This window comes from Anabrus simplex, chromosome 12 (assembly GCF_040414725.1).
Source record: "Anabrus simplex isolate iqAnaSimp1 chromosome 12, ASM4041472v1, whole genome shotgun sequence".
Lineage (NCBI taxonomy): Eukaryota > Metazoa > Arthropoda > Insecta > Orthoptera > Tettigoniidae > Anabrus > Anabrus simplex.
In genome coordinates, this window is record NC_090276.1 from 64,190,388 (window position 1) to 64,208,294 (window position 17,907).

General features: G+C 37.7%; 1 protein-coding gene across 7 annotated transcripts in view; it reads left to right on the forward strand.

Annotated features, from left to right (window-relative positions):
* The window catches only part of Not1 (CCR4-NOT transcription complex subunit 1), a 403,150-nt gene that overhangs the window by 327,931 nt on the left and 57,312 nt on the right, over positions 1–17,907 (forward strand). For all 7 annotated transcript variants that reach the window (XM_067156230.2, XM_067156231.2, XM_067156233.2 and 4 more), the window contains exons 31-33: positions 14,586–14,717; positions 14,950–15,186; positions 15,439–15,585. In XM_067156230.2, coding sequence (XP_067012331.2) covers positions 14,586–14,717; positions 14,950–15,186; positions 15,439–15,585 — 516 coding nt within the window. The remainder of the gene's footprint in view (positions 1–14,585; positions 14,718–14,949; positions 15,187–15,438; positions 15,586–17,907) is intronic.

Genomic DNA, 17,907 nt, shown 5'->3' on the forward strand with positions numbered 1-17,907 from the left:
TAGATTTCCGGATATAAACTAGGCTCTTTCAATGGTTTTCAATGTTATTGCAAAGAGAAATTTGTGAATTTTCATCGCTGTGAAATAAATTTGTGCTGGGAGGTTTGTTATATATTTCCACAAATTAGCAGCGTACAGTAGTGGCATTAATTCTAGGCGTAAGTTGTCATACAATAAATCAGTAAATTATGTTTTTATCTTTTGTTTATGATACGTATACTAAATATTTACCATTTTTCGAAAATGGGATATGTTGTATTTTTATTAAAAATAAGTAAATAGATATAACTGACAACAATTAAAAAAGCTTCACTATTTTACATGCTTTTGCAGCTGTAAAACAAGTTTGTCTTTTGTTTTGTTCCGACAAATCAAACAATGAATGCGTATTATTGCTTTATCCAGTGAGAAAAGGCATTATGATTGTTGTAACAGTAATGGTCAGCAAAACGTTGTTGTTGTTGAATTGTAAGATTTCTTTAAAGGGAGCTTAGTTGAGGTGGAATACAGTAATGAAAAGAAGGTCTCCTGTACCAAAATGTGCTGATTGGTCACTGTGTAAAAGGAGTAAGGCAATAACACTCCATGAAGAAGGTTATACTTACGAAGAAATAGCAAAAAGTTTAATTGGAGGCGCTACGAAGTCGAGTGTGAGGAAAGTTTGCAACCGGTATGAAGAAACTGGGTCAACCAAAACTGCTTCAAGAACTGGCAGAATACCAATATTAACTGATCAAGACTGTCGTGGAATCTGCCATCTTTCTCTACAAGATCATTTTCATACCGCAAAAGATACAAATGCCATCTTGAAGACTTCAGGTGTTGAAGGTTCAGATCGAACTATCAGACAGAAACTTTGTAAAAATGGTTTGCAAGCGAGGACTCCAAAGAAAGATGCCTTATCCAAACAAAATGCAGTGGCAAAAACGTTTGCAATGGGCTTTAGCACACAAGGAGTAGACGCAAGAAGACTGGGCTAGAGTCATTTCTAGTGACGAGACCAAGATCATAATCTTTGGAAGCGATGGGGTAAAGTCTGTTCGTCCTCGACCGGGCAAGGACTTGTTGCCTGAGTGCACCACTGCCACTGTGAAGCATCCCATCAGTGTCATGGTGTGGGACTGCATGACAAGATATGGAATTGAACATCTGCAAGTGTTACAGGGCCACATTAACACCAAAAAGTGCCAAGAACTAGTCTTAGTGTTGAAATTGCTGCCCTCTATCCGTGATTTGTTTCAAGGTAACAACCATCAGTGGATCTCTCAACAAGACAGTGCGCCATGCCACAGCGCTAGAATCAGTAAGAAATGGTTTGCTGACCATCACATTAGTGTTCATCCTTGGCCTGGCAACAGTCCCGAACCCAATTGAGAACTTGTGGGCAAGGCTGAAAATTTTGGTTTCACGACAGAATCCCAGTAGCAAGAGAGAGCTGCTAGAAGCCATCGTCAATTGACGGTTCAGCGTGATCAAACCAGAAGATCTCAGGGATTTGGTAGACTTGACGCCGCTCAAAATACTGAGAATCATTGAAATAACATTTGTACTAATAATTTGTAATTTTCTGAAATTGTTGTGGTGTGAGTAATTTGTTAATTTTATTAACTTTTGAATTAAATTTTTATAGTTTTATATAATTTTCAAACAACGGACATTAGGGCATGTTTCCTGAAAATTTGTAGTAAATTGCAATGTATATTTCAACTAAAATAAACACCTGAATACAATATTCAATGAATCACTAAAAAGTGTCCAGAATTAGTGCCACTACTATATATCTGATACCAGTCTGTTTTGAAATGCTGCTACACAACACTGTAAACAAATTGATAGTTTATGTAAGATTTGTTTCTTGTAAACAAAACAGAAACTAAAGATATCCCCCCTCCATCCTGGATTATTTGCATATGTAGGCCTACAGCCTATGCAGCAGAGGTCCAAGGTTATATTTGACGTGACTTTTTTAATAATCGTATCTTATAAAGTTCTGCTGCAGGTTGTCGAAACCTTGCCTTCAGTCGGAAAATGTTTTACCACTGAAAACAAAATTTGTTTAATCTGTTTGATTTTGTTCGTTTTTCTTCAAGTTCAGGGTGCTATACTGTATTTCTTCTCGCGTTGTGAAATGCTTTGCTATTACATTAATGTATTTTTTATTTGATAGTTTCTAGTCAATTACGAATACTTTTTCCCCACTTAAAAATTACTTGCAGTCGCAAAGATATAAAGTTTACCTGCAGGTTGTCGAAACCTTGCCTTCATTGCATAAAATCAACTTCATGGTCCGTATCGCACTTCAATAGATTCACAACTATTTATTTATTTTCCACCTAGTCGATACAAACCTTGCCTTCAGTCGGAAAATGTTTTACCACAGAAAACAAAATATGTTTAACCTGTTTGATTTTGTTTGTTTTCCTTCAAGTTCAGGGTGCTATACTGTATTTCTTCTCCCATCTACCTTCCATTCCTTTGTGAAATGCTTTGCTATTACCTACATTTATGTATTTTTTTATTTGATAGTTTCTAGCCAATTACGAATACTTTTTTTTTTTTCTTCCCACACTTGCAAGTTACTTGCAGTCGCAAAGATTTCCAGCACTACATGCTACAACAGGCACATGTGAAACGAAAGCAGAACCCGTGCCAACTCAATTAATTCACTTTATTTTTTTCCATGCTTTGGATCCAGTTGGTCATGATTAGACTCTGGTTTCATTCGTCACAACACAAATTTACATTCAGTAAACACTTTGAAGATTTATCAGTAAATAATGCAACAAAATATGATAACACTTCGTAAAGTTAGTAATTTCATTCATTCTGTTAAAGAGGGGGAAAACATGTACCAACTATGAGTAACAATAACCTCAACATTTAATTCAACTTGATATCAAATAGGAAGGTTATTAGGATGAATTATGTATGATTCTATTCTCGTATCTTGTTTCGCCTCCATCATACCATAATATTTTAATATTTTTCTTCATGATAGGAACGACATATCTCTGGAAACAAAAAGTAGCCACACACGCCGTCTGAGAGTCGCGTCGCTTCTGTAGAAATGGTGCAATCACAAGAACCCCTTAAGAAATCACCTCTAGGTAGCATGATGAAGTGGTAAGGCTTACTTCCGCTCAAAATATTTGACTACTCTAGTTTGTACTTCATCCATTTTTCGCTTCGTATTGCTCATTTATTGGATAGATAGGTTTGTCATTTGAAATGGCCATTATATTGTTCCCTACATGTGACACACAGCCCATGTTTATCATATGCAACTTCCTGGGGAAAACTGCTCAAAATCTACAAGTACAGTATATCATTTATGTATCAGATCCTGTTGTACCCATTATGATTTAACTTCTAATTCTTATCTTCTTTAACTCTCACACAAAGGATAGACCGGGAAATTCAGAAGTTCATATTCTGACTGTAGCATTGTTTAATGACTATTCTGGGTATTTCCCTCCTTTCCTTTGAAAAATACTTCATAAGGGTTAGGTTTTTGTCTTTCCCTCATACCTAGCCTTTAACCTTTATTGTTCAACTGGCGGGCCAGCCCCGACATTGTGTTTATCTCGGAGAGGTCGAATGTCGGGCAGAACCCGACATGAGATTTACGATCATCCTATGGCAATTGCATAATATCGATGGTTGTGTTAACTTCTCGAAGGGGTTAATAACATATCTCAATATATAAGAGAACACTATCGAATTCTGGCAAGAAACAACCAAATGTTTCTGTTCATATTCTGCGTCCTCATTGAGCATCATGGCGTCTACCAGTAATATAGATAACAAACGTAATCATATCTTTTTGAGCGATTCAGACATTAGTGATGCATGTGAGAATTCTAGCAGTGATAATACATTTTCCTCAGATATTTATGAAGAAATTAAGAGAAAATTGTTGGAAAAACTATCGGCCGAGAGAATGTCTATGCGAGGATCCGCGAAGCGAGGTCGTCAATCAACACGTGGCACGTGTGAAAGGTTGAACGGGAAACCACATGTTATTTATTGCAATGCGATAAGCAACACATGGGAAAGTACAGTGTGTTCAAATAGGAAAATCAAGGGTAGTTGACTGGAAACTGTGTACTTTTGTGCAACTCGTGGAAAGAAACCTGGTTTGTATCCAGGAGTTTGTTTCGTACTGAGCCACACAGGAGTCAATTACAGGGCTAGCGACTAAAGATGAAGGTGTGAAACAAATTAGAAAAGCAGAATCAGTAACAAAATCAGCCCTGTATATAAAGTTACATCCCTGTATTTAAAAATTAACTTAAATTAAGCCATTTGTGTGAGACCTGTAAAACTTGCCCCTTTTGAATACGACCTTCTGAGCAAACATTCTCTATTTAAGTGTGACTACTAAAGTTTAAATATTACAGGCATCTAGAATTCAAGATATATTCTGCCCCAAAGGATTGAAGAGTACTTGAACCTAACATTTCATTTATTATATTAATACAGTGGAATCTTGATTCTCAGTTTTTCGAGGAACCGTGAAAATAAAACGTACAACATGGAGAAATTGAAAATCCGGGAATGAATGAAAACCATCAACAATTTGGCTAAACATCACAAAAATGAAACGTGTATAAGTATAATCTTACAAAAACTCCTAAACCAAACCAAACCACAGCCCCAATGGGCCTTTGCCTGCCAAGCCTCCACTGCTCAGCCCGAAGACCTGCAGATTACGAGGTGAAGCGCATGGTCGGTGTGACGAATCCTCTCGGCCGATATTCCTGGCTCTCTAGACCAGGGTCGCCATCCTTAGATAGCTCCTCAATTAAAGGTAATCACGTAGGTTGTGTGGACCTGGAACCAGCCCTTATATTTAGGTAAAATTGCCTGACTTGGTCGGAATCAAACCCGGGCCCTCTGGATGAGGGGCAGGGATGTTACACCGCGAAACGGCATTAATTACCTGTACGCGAGTTCAGAATCTCGATACTTTATATTCAGTTTTACAGGGGAATCTTCATCAGTTTCCCATGAGAACTTCTTTCAGTTCAGCAACTTGGATTAACCAAACTCTTCAAGAAATCTAATAACGCCAAGCCATACGACGATCGACCACAAGTAGTTTTTAATTCTCTCATCTAATAGATACATTAGATACAAAAGCACCCAACATGATGGCGAAATCCCTTTTCTTAATCTTCCATTGTAATTTGGTCTGCGGTATACTGTTCATAGTCAGTTTCTGGAAATCTTGTACCGCGTAAATTAGGCCTACATCGACTTTTAAAGGTTATGTTGAACTCTAAAACATGGTTTTGAATGTAAGTATCGATTCTCAAAAGTTCTCGAATGCATTATATTCAATTCTGCCAGTCGCTAATCCAATCGAATTGGAAAGAGAAAAAAATATATATCATCAACACTTCAGAAATTGGGTTTCTTCATGACCTTGAGGTCATCTGGAAAGCGCGCTCGCTGCACATGTCAGTACGAGTTGGAAATGATACAAACATTTAAATGTAACGTGCGCAAATAAAACGATGCGGTTTTTGGCATTTCAACACGAAAACGTAAAATTCCCAGTCTTACATTAGGACCAAAACAGTAATAGGCAGTCCCAAGACCTCCTATGGTTTTCTTTTTTAATGTAGGGTGCAACATCTGTTCTGGTCTCGATAACATAATCGTGTACGATAATATTAAAATACTAAATTTGTGGTAAGAAGGAGCAGTTTCGATTCCTGCCTGAAAGCCCAGTTACTCTGCATTGTCCTGAGGAAAGTGCCAAAAACCTGTTCGTCAGTATGATCGAAAAAAGTAAAAATAAAGCATCTAATCCTGGATATAATGTGGACGTTTCATAAGTGCAAACATTTGACGAAGCGCTTTCCGTCTTCAAGTAGAGCTGTCGAAATGCGCCGTGTCTCTTTGCAATTGTTGTGGCCTCTGCTTTATGATTTCAGAGATTCTCTGAACAATACCTCCCGAATGTGATGCCAAGATGGTCCCTTATGCAAGTTCACCGCCGATCGCTGTTCCAGTACGGTACAGTACTTGCTCTAATTAGCGCAATGACAGGGAGTTAATGCCAAGATCCATAAGTATGCCATAGCCGTCCTTTCGTGAGATACACCTTATTAAAAAACGATTGATCAAGAATTTAGCGTTGATGGGACTGAAATTTCTGGACGGTTGATCCAGGAAATTGTTTCTTCGAGGAACGGAAAATGCGGGATTTTGATGTGATTTAATTACAATGCTCGCGGGACCACGTAATTTGAACGCATATTCCGGGAAAACATAGTTTCCGGGAACGGATAATCGAGGTTCCACTGTATATACTTTCTATTTTGCTTGAATCTTCCTACACTAGCAGTGTGCCATTGATTCATCAATAATCTTTATTTCTTTTGCATTTTATATGAATGTTATTTCTTGATAGATGCAGTATTTATGTATTTGTCCCTTGGTACATGCCAGAGAAAGGTGTAGCTTCCACTGAAATCTCATCTGTCTGTGACAGTGTAGAACCTACTGCGGCATGAAATGTCTAAATGTTATGGATGGTTCTACTCATAGGTCTAGTTTGCTGTTCTGCACTTTCTGGCGCACTGAAGAACGCAGTGGGAACTACCTCATTTTTCATCATGCCTTGTACCTCTCATTATGGCACCACCATCAGTTTTTGCAGTTTCCCTGCATTCACGCAAATTTTGGTGATGCAGTTTTAGGATCCAGTCAGCCTTTTGACTACCAAGCCCAGGGAATTTTTACATTGCACGGAGCTCATTGCAAGTCCACAGCGGGAAAAATTCCCAACTGAATTGATGTCCAAAAAAAGTAAGTCTTATAATGGCCTACCTTGACTGCCAGAATTGAGAGCTACAGACAAGCCACAGGAACTATGAAGGCCCTTCGTGGTGTGCCTCAAAACGAAGTGAACACAAATCAAGTTTTTACATCCTTTTATATGATATTGCCAAGCACCAAGAATTCTCAAAGTTTCGAACTAGTAGCATAAGAGTCATGTTATCCAGTGCCAGAGAATGAAGGTATGATGTAACAGCTTACATCAAACATGAAGGCTAGTATCAAGGTGTGGAGATGGCTGGGCAGATGATGTAAAATTAGTTTCGTGCTGACGTTGCCACGAGGAGTCATATCCTATAACAGCCAACATAGCTAAATCAAATGCACAGAAATACTACCCTGTGATTAGAATATTGGAGATTTGGGAAATATTAGTGGGCAGTCTTGACGAGACTTATAGCAGGAGCAGATGCATCAGGCTAGGTAAATGGGAAAGGTGAGTACTGGTTACATGTTCTGAAAACTTATGTCAAGAATTGGACAGTCGATCCAAGTGTTAACAAAACTGAATGATGAGTTTCTGTGGCAGCGTTCCTTAGCATAATTGGAACCAGTGTACCTTGAAATGACACTGGATTGAACACTGTCCTTCAAGTATCACATTCAGAACTCAGCTCAGAACCTGAGAAAATGTTATAATATCCACCATAAACTGTGTTGAACCACAGGAGATCTCTGGCAAATGCCTTAAAATCTTTACCCAGGGTTTAGTTTACTCAGGGCCAGTTCTACCATCTGCTGGTAAAGTGGCTGGCAACTGCCCGGGAGGTAAACTACCTGGGGGTGTAAATCGGCTGGTACTTTGGCTTGCGTCCAACCACCTCCACGCAAGCGCTAGGTAGCTACCCGGAGCTAGACACCGATATACGAAGTTGGCTAGACTGATTTTCAGCGACTTCTCACTTTCGAGTGTGGTGCTATCTATCGTCAGGTGTATGAAACTTATTTCGATTGTCTTATTTACCTGTGGAAGATAGGAAAAACTAGAAAGGTTCCACCTTTTCAATACAAAAATGTTATAGGTTTATTTATAACATGTATTTGCGCTTGGGACTAGTTTCGACGCTGTGTTGGCGTCATCATCAGCCAACACAGCGTCGAAACTAGTCCCAAGCGCAAATACATGTTATAAATAAACCTATAACATTTTTGTATTGAAAAGGTGGAACCTTTCTAGTTTTTCCTATCTTCCATTCTCAGTTCAATACGGACCAAAAATGAAACTCTTATGTTTAAATTATTTACCTGTGCATGTGTCTGCTGATTATCTCAAAAAAGCCTAATGAGGGGAGTCTTTAGAGTTATGGACAACGATTTATGTCAAACTTTCGTGATTTTAATCTATGATCTTCAATATCAATACCTAATTGGGATTAAAATCTCGAGATTACATTTTCTTACGCCAGTTATAACCTGCCATGTAAGGCAGCGTTTTTGACAAGTATTTTCGTACCGTAGTAGATTGGTCAAGTCGCTCGCTTTGCAATAGAAGGTACGCAGGTTTTCATCGTATTTGTAATTTACATTTTAAAATGTATTTTCGTTCCCTGCCGTTGTTCTTAACTCTCTTTTACGCGCTTCCATATACGTATATACACACACACACACTTTTCTTCTTATTGCCTTTGAGCATTCTATCTGCAGGCTTCTGTGAATTGATTAAGTATCTCCACGATATTCTATTTGCAACTAGTTCTGTGACCTTGTTTAGTTCCACATGCTTCCATTAACTGATAATGCATTTCATTCTAATGTTTAACTTTATGAAGATAAAGTTGGAAGTTACTGTAAATGTAAAGAACTAATCGGGATAAATATCCAATCATAGGAAGAGGAATTCGGGAATGGAATAGTTTCCAATTTCGTCGAAATAAATTCCAAGAAGATTATGTAAACAACCAATAGGGAATCTGCTACCTGGGCGACAGTCCTATATGCTATTAATCATAACATCACTTTCTATAAGTAGCATACATATAAAGCAATTTCCTAGTAGACATAATATTGTGATAAATATTTCAGTGAAATATATTATTAACAAAAGAACGTATGAAAAGAGGCATACAGATTAACACAACGCTAATAATGGAAATAAAAAAGACTCGATCCTGCATACCTCATATTACTAAGTGAGCGTGTTAGCCATTACACTACGAGAACGATTGAGGTAGTCCGGATACATACATCAAGTTATACCTCGTGTCTGAAAACTGAAAAAGTAGAAAATTGAAGCTCATTTGAAATTATTTCCAAATAGATTTTGATTTTATATCCTTTTAAAGTTTCTTTACGAAAGCTTGACGTATAAAATGTGCTCCCTAAGCTACCGATGCGAGAGGCTGATGTGACCATTGCATTTCAAGGGAAGCATTAATGTTCAAGATCCTGCAAAACAATATTGGCCACTGTTACACTATCATGCTTTTTTCAGTATACTAAGCTAATTTAAGTTGTATGTCACCAGAAATACAGCTAATGATGTTCAACTCTCAAACTTGCCCTGCAGGTAAAGTGTTTGTAGGATGCTAAAAGGTTTGTTTTGTCACCTATTCAATACATATACATTTTACAATTTAGGAATTTATTATTGATTCCACTTGAGACATGTTTCGCCCTTCATTGAGGGCATCATCAGTCAAATTATCTCCTCAAGGCAAAAATCAGGTACTTGGTTAGTAGTTGACATGCACAAATTAATACATATTATTAATACACATCACAAAAATTAAGTATGAGAAACAGTTGTACAATAGTGGTAGTTGAACATATAGGTTTATAGAATAAGAAGTCAGCACCAAGCGTAAAATTAAAATAGTAGAGTTCGGCAGTGGTGCTCTGGAGAACAGTTGACGCAATCATAGGAAAATATAAAGTTTTTAAAATATTTACATTATAACAATCAGGGGAGAAAGGGTGTAGTGCTCGACGTCAATGTTTGTAACCAAAAATTAATGTCAATGGTTGGTAACTATACAGTATTTACATTGTCCAAGTGAACAGTTGAAAATTTTACAATTTATATACATATTTACACAAAAGCAGCTTGGTGAGCAAGGATATAAAAAAATCTAGTACCAAGTGCGTCCTGTTGTTTTAAAGGTTGGAAGAAGAATGTAGCATTGACATTTCACAATATGCAGAGTGGTTTATCTTAGTTAAGGTCACCGGGGTAGGGAAATGTTCATAGCCAAATGAGGTTTTATAGGACTCAAGCTGAAAGTTGTCTGGTTGCAGCACTGAGATCGGTACGGAGACTGGTCAGTGTGGATGAAGACTCGTGGGTATTCAGTGCGTTTTAATGGCAACAATGATGACAGTTATTTGTAGGTAATTGCTTTTGCGGGTTGAAACTTTCGCTTATTCTTTTAGTTGACTTCTGTAGCTTCGAATGTTATGTGAAGACATCGGTGTGAGATGCCGGTGAGACTAAATTGATATTATTCCGTGGAAAAAGTATGACGGACCTCGGGATGAAGTTATTGTTTTTTGTTGCTGGTCTGGTGAAATAGAATAGAGTTGCTTGTGTTGTGAACTGCGGTGGAGAGATTAGAATGTATACGGTAACTGCAGCACGCCATTTTCGTGCCGATGTACACTGGGTTCTGGCGTGTTGTTGAAAGTTTTATTGTATGAAGTGGAAGTTATCTGCGACACATCAATTGGACAACGTAAATACTGTATAGTTACCAACCATTGACATTAATTTTTGGTTACAAACATTGACGCCGAGCACTACACCCTTTCTCCCTTGATTGTTATAATGTAAATATTTTTAAAACTTTATATTTTCCTATGATTGCGTCAACTGTTCTCCAGAGCACCACTGCCGAACTCTACTATTTTAATTTTACGCTTGGTGCTGACTTCTTATTCTATAAACCTATATGTTCAACCATCACTATTGTACAACTGTTTCTCACACTTAATTTTTGTAATTTGTATTAATAATATGTATTAATTTGTGCATGTCAACTACTAACCAGGTACCTGATTTTTGCCTTGAGGAGATAATTTGACTGATGATGCCCTCAATGAAGGGCAAAACATGTCTCAAGTGGAATCAATAATAAATTCCTAAATTGTAAAATGTATATGTATTGAATAGGTGACAAAACAAACCTTTTAGCATCCTACATTCAGTATCTTCAATACGGATAACAATGATTTTTATCACTTGCAAGGTAAAGTGTTATCGGGCCCTCAAAGTGGCCGATAAATTACGCGCCGGGTAACTACGATTTATGCTGCCGATAGCGCTACCTGGGGGTGGTCGAACGGAAACATTCTTTTACGCGGAGGGCAAGTTACGCGCTACTTTACCAATAGGTGGTAGAACCGGCCCTCAAGTGCAGAGTACTTTGTGCCATTGTGATTGAACACAAGGTATATTGACTCTCTGCTGAATACCATCATGCAAATAATACTATATCTGGTGCAATAAAATCCACACCAGTGCATTGGTTCCCATTGTTCACAGAATTTATTCCAAGTGATTTGTGCCCTTAGCTACCTGTACACAGAGATCTGTCCACTTTAAATCTCAACCGACTAAAATCATGCAACTCACCTCTCTGTGATGACCTGATTATGAAAGGTTCAGAACCCTTCTCAGAAGTAAAAGTTTGGTGGAAAGCAGCAACAGAGCTATCTGGACTGCCCTGAATAGAATTTTAAAAGGCCTTGGCAAGTGCAGGGACATGCTACATGAATGGAACAGCTACAGACTGCCACATGTGACTGTGGAGCTCCATGTTACTCTGTTCGCCACATTGCCAACAAATGTGTGTGCTATCCAAGTATATCAAGATCAAGGTAATCGCAGAATAAAGGGAAACATCAACACGGGTGCTTCAAATTTTCACTTTTAAAATATACTTAACCTAAAAGAAATATATTTAAATCCCTGTTGTTATGGTGTACATATTATGGTGTAGCATGGTTCGCCACTTAAACTGCTTCTCATTGAGGAGCAATGACAATGTAATTAATGAGGACCTAAATTCAGTTTGACTTTTCTTTCTTACAATGCTAAAGATTCTTTCTATTTCTTCATTACTGTGTTGCACTTATAAAACAACATACAAAACCTTACTGAGAGTGTTATACTTCTTTTGACCACTTTAATTCTTTAAATTTGCAAGTTTGTAATGCTCTGAATCTCTATAATTTTAAGAAATCTATTTGTCAAATATTCCGTGAATGAAAACTAAACACTTGGTCTCAGATTTAAATTAGTAACCTGTAGACGTTTCAAAAATGCATCCCCAAGAGGAAATTTTGTCACAGTGTGATCACAATCTGCAACGTTAAACACTTTTACCACAGGAATAAAAGTCGTGCTTATTACTACCAATTATTATTCTTTCCAATAAGCCCTACAATTAGCACTAACCACCAAGTTCACATTTCCTTTTTTTGTCCTTCCTCTTTTTTAATTCCACCTCAGTAACTTCAGCGCTTGTACACAAGATGGTTTAATAAACCTTACCAGCAAGTATGTCAAAAGACCATTACATTTACCTGCCTCTCAATACATGTACAACTGGAGCATCTGTCGTAAACAAATTTACAGTGGGCAGTACACTCTGAAGAAAGTAACAGTATAACTTTATCTTGGGATCAAGAAAGGTCTCACTCGAAATTAACTTTCAACCATCATGTTCCATGCATATTGAAGGGATTTTAGTAAAGAACAAAAATGACCAACCGGGCGCTAGTGGTATCTGAACCCACAACCTTCCAATTTCACATTGGTTGCTCTGTCCAGTTGGTTTTGAAAAGAAAATATTCAAAGCCCTCACTTTTTTTTACCCCTGCAAAACATGAGGGTTAGGGCCTCCCCCTGATTTAAAACCCTGGTGATACATTCAAGGAGAGAAAGCCAGTGTGTGCTTACATTTTTGAAAATCTTAACTAGGTTTAGGACCATGTATATCTGTTTGTCTCTGAAATATTCGACAAAGCCTTTATTACTGCCAATCATTTTGTTGATATTGTCAGAAGCAATAGCTATACAATTTTCGCCAGGAATATTTAGAGTAGAAAACTTATCAAGAAGCCAAAGAGTACAACATTTGTATTATCAGCATTCTCTAATAATGATAAAAGTAAAGTGCACGCCTGACCCTGTTCTAGAATATAAAACAAAAACAACCAAAGCATCATTGGCATCATTTCTATGATCAGTAGCTAAGGAAAATGGCACACTTTGCAAATATTGAGCTATGTCTTGTTATGTATTACTAGCCATAAAATTCACTAATGTAGAAGATTTTTATTCTGCCACAACCATACTTTTGTGCAGTTTTTGAATCCCGAAATATTGCTTTGAGCAAGTTTCCTGTAAACTGCAATACAAGGAACAATGTAAAAAGCAAATCTGCATTTGTAACACACTTTTCCCCACTACAGAAAAAGACATTTGTTATTGGTTTATTATTTGCGTTATTTTTCCCATGTGATTTGTGTTTTGCAGGTTCAATGTGCCTTCTTCAATCGTCTCTACCAGCATGGGCCGCAGAAAGATCATAACACCACACACTACAGAACATGTGGACTAAGTTTCAAAGATATTAAGCCTGGCCATTCTTATGCATATTTATGACAATACTTTCGGAACACAGTCTTTTTATTTGCTGCGCTGTTTTTGGAAGCGTACACACGCTTCATTTCTGTAGCACAAAATCATTTGTTAACCACAAAATAACTGGAATAAGAAAGCTGGGACAGGAACTGTGCTTGATCACTGACTGAACGAATATGGCATCATATTGCGAAGCCGCAAAAGGCAAGAACAAAGACTAACCCATTGGCCAGAGTGAGGTATGATGCGAATGCGCGCATGCTGTTGGCAACGGTGCCACATATTACAGATTGTCCGTAGTTATTACTGATTTTACCCCATGATTACGGCATTGCATTCAAGGAAAAATTATTGCGGGAAAGCGACAATATCACAAAAATAATTTTCTACATAAATAATAGGAAAGAAGGAAAAATATTCAATCCTTTCGGGCATTTTTGCAATAGATTACTGTCGGGAAGGGCAAAGGGGTTGTCATTATTGGGAAGAGTGGAGCATGCTTTGGACTTGACTCAAAACTTCAGCGGTCCCGGGTTCGATTTCCAGCCGGGTCATGGGTTTTTTATTGTAAATTATTAATATCCCTGGCCTGGGGATTGGGTGTTTGTGTTGTCCTTAATGTTCCTTTCCTCACATTCAACACATTCCACTTACGCAATTCCACTTACACGCAGGTTCCTCTCATGTGCTGAAAGTAGTGGAAAATTATTACACAGGTCGACGCCATGAACAAATATCATTTAAAAATAATAATAATAATAATACCATAATATTAGCATAAAATCCATACAAATTATGGAAAATTCATCATTGTTGGCTGGGCTGGATATGTCTGCATTAGCAATATCCTAAATAAAAATTATCTCAGGAATAGCTCCCTTAATGTGAGTAGATACCCTCCCTTTTGTGTTCATGCTGTGATGCAGAAACAAGCTAATCAGGAGTTGAAAAGAACTGATTGAATAAAATTGAGATCGATGAAAAGGAGGCATTTTGAAAATGGCTGTGAAGATGTCTTTTCATTGTCTTTTTTTGTGTGTTTTTATGTTTATCCTCTGTTTATATTTCTCTTTCCTGATTCCCTCTATATCCTTACGCAAGTATGTTGTGTCCGAGTCTAAATTCATTGTGAAATTTCTATTCTTTATAACAGTCTCGTGAGTACGACGATCCCCCTGGTCTGCTGGAAAAGACAGAGTATTTATTGCGGGATTGGGTTGGAATTCATCACTCGTCTTCAACGGGTCGTGATCCAACCAGAGCCTTCAGTTTGTTCGTCCAACAGGTTTGTGTGCATGTACTTACTATTTGATTCTTTGTTCATCCTTTTCAGTAGTATTATTTAAGATTCTGATTTGTACTATTCATATTACTGTTGTAGGTCAATGTATGCTTTAGAGTAGTATCTATCTTTGGGTTTCGTTTAGAATTCAGGATCCTTGGGGTCATGGTTGGTGAACTGATGACATCTTGGAAAATATATATATTGGGGTGTTTATTTTGTGACTTATTTGCAGATGAATGGTCATGGAATTCTTAAGACTGATGATCTGATCACACGATTCTTCCGTCTGAGCACTCAGCTATGTGTAGACCTATGTTACCGAGCCCTAGCCGAACAGGGAACGTCTCAAACGCTGGTCCGAGCCAAGTGCTTTCACACTTTAGATGCTTTTGTCCGTCTGATAGCATTGCTAGTGAAACATTCTGGAGATGCTACAAATACAACCACAAAGATAAACTTGTTGAATAAGGTAAGTACATCATCATCATTGTACAGTTCCAGTTTCCCAGGTACTGTTAATGAGCTTCTTCCACTTCTTCGTTCACTGAAATTCCATCCCAATTTATTACACTATGAAGTCCTTTCATCCCTATCTCCCCACCACATTTGACCATTTCAGGTCTGATTTCACTTATTCATGCTGCTATGTGACATTGTAATTTATCCTAGGATATATTACATGTATTATATTTTCTTGTATTTCATAATTATGTATGTTCAGGTTTTAGGTATTGTTGCGGGGGTGCTGCTGCAGGATCATGACAGTCGTATGGCAGATTTCCAGCAGTTACCGTATCATAGGATATTCATAATGCTGTTCTTGGAATTGAACGCTCCAGAACCAATTCTCGAAACTGTTAACTATCAGGTAAGTTGACAAGGACAGGATAATTGAGTCTAATATATTTTGTTTAGATGATTTTCATTCAGCTCCTTCCCCTCCATAGATCGTACCTTCTTTTCTAAAATGGTGGTGAACTCCTTACCTGGTGTACTGATGGGGGGGAGGGGGGGGGGAAGCCTTGATACTTGCAGTCCTTCTTGTTCCCTTGCTTATAAAAGGTGCAATTACTGCGTTCATCCAATCATAAGGTACTTCACTGAAATTCCATCCTAATTTATTACACTATGAAGCCATTTCATCCCTCTCTCCCCACCACATTTGACGATTTCAGGTCTGATTTCACCTATTCTTGCCGCTATGTGATATTGTAATTTATTTACCATGTTTCCTACTTCTGTTGACATAGTCTCATTGCCATTACTGTCCTCCCAATGAACTTCACTGTTTTTGACTTCAATGGAAAGATTTCTGTTACATGCAGAAAATTTTCAGAATATTCTTAGTCTAGTTAAGGATTCCCTAGGGTGTGCTATAAATGAACCTGATTTTCCCAGAAAGCTATTATTTTCCTTCCTTTTCTGAGATTCTTCATTAACCCTTGGGACGTCGCGCGAGGCAGTGTAACGTTGGTCATCGCGTGCGGTGGAAAAGACCGCGCAAGAATTCCATATCTTTTTTTTTATTTCATTTTGCTATTTATTTTTGTTATGTTGCTATATTTTTGTTTACTCCCTATTTTCATCATTAAAAATACAAATATTATTTATTTACATTTAAATAGTGCTTTAAAATTGTACCGGGAGGTACACCTCTACGCCGTACATTTAAACCTTGCGCCAATTAGAACTCCTCTACAGGAGAAACACTGGACTTAGAACTAGATCTCCTTAAACTTTTACTCAAAAGATGTCACTACCTTAATTTTGTGATTGTGAAGTTTCCAGGACTGTGTGAATTTCAACTTGTTTTGTTTTCCCTTGATCAAGAAGTGTGGACGTTCTCTCATAGATGTCACTGCTAAAAACTATCATCATGTACCCTGGTGCGAAGTGAAGGAACCTTTTTTGAAGAAATTTTGTATTCATAAGTTTTTTCTTTACTAAATTTCGTTCATTCATTTGTAGATTGGCAATATTTATCTTTTCTTTCTGCCAGTTTTGAATCCAGCCAATCGCTAATTTTTGCAAGTAATTTCGAACCAATCCTGGATTTCTTCTTCGACTTTGAGTGTAAATTTTGTATGGTCCAATAAAATTGAGAGGGTGTGGCTTGATTATTCATGAAAGGTCTCGAACCTTCCCCAAGGGTTTATAAACTGCAGATTTTCACCTCTCTTGGCCATTTGATCAACATATAACTAAGTGTGTGTGTGTCACGCAGGGGGCGGGAGGCGCCTCTTTCTTCACGTAGCTGTTCTTCAGCAAGGTAATGGCCGTTCAATATCTTTAATTCTTGCTAGCTCTTCAGTTTAACCCGAGGGAAAGGTTCAAAACCTTAACTATGTAACAAACCTTCTAAAATGTAAATCTCATTTCGGCTCATATAAAATTTTATAAATCTTTAACTGTAATCGGGGATAGAGAGTGATTTACCCTCTCAATCTCCCCTTCATCCTGGTTTGAGGTACCGCATTTGTTTCTGCTATGTATTAAAGTTATCTCCACGCGCGCTACCTCAGTAGATTGGGATTAGCCCATGTTTCATCGGCCTAGTGCCTTTTAGGTTTTAAGAATGCATATTTAGGGGTGCAAGTACACGCCTCCATTCAATTTGGTGTTTGGGCCATTTACTTAACCTGTTCTTTTTCTGCTAAGGCCCATTAGGTTGGGTACAAGATACCCCCGTTTCATTCTTTTTTTTTTTTTTTTTTTTTTTTTTTTTTTTTTTTTTTTAAGTTGTGCCTTGATGGCAAGTAATTGTAAAGTCTGATATTGCCTTGAGTAGGCTTGAAAAACTGAGAGCATGTCAGCTGTTTTCTAGTGTGGTAACTGTGCCTCTGGGAGGCTTGATATTTGAAGTTGGGAGCAAGTGCTCCAGGGACTAGCGGTTTTCTGCCCTTGTGTAAAATAGTAATCTTTTGTAAGGTCGAGCTGAGAGCTGAGAAAATGTAAAGCGAGGAGATGGAAGCCCGGATTACTAAACTATCACTAAATTTTGGATGTACTTGCCTTGTATAAACTTCGGCATGGTACCTGGTATGTTATTGTTATCTCACCTAGCAAAAAGTTGTTGAAGTTTTGTTGTTGTTGTTGATTGTTGAAATTCAAAAAAAAAAACAAAAAAAAAACCTTTGTTAAAGTTTTAAATTAACTTTAATTTGTAGTTAGACCCATTCACCCCGGCACC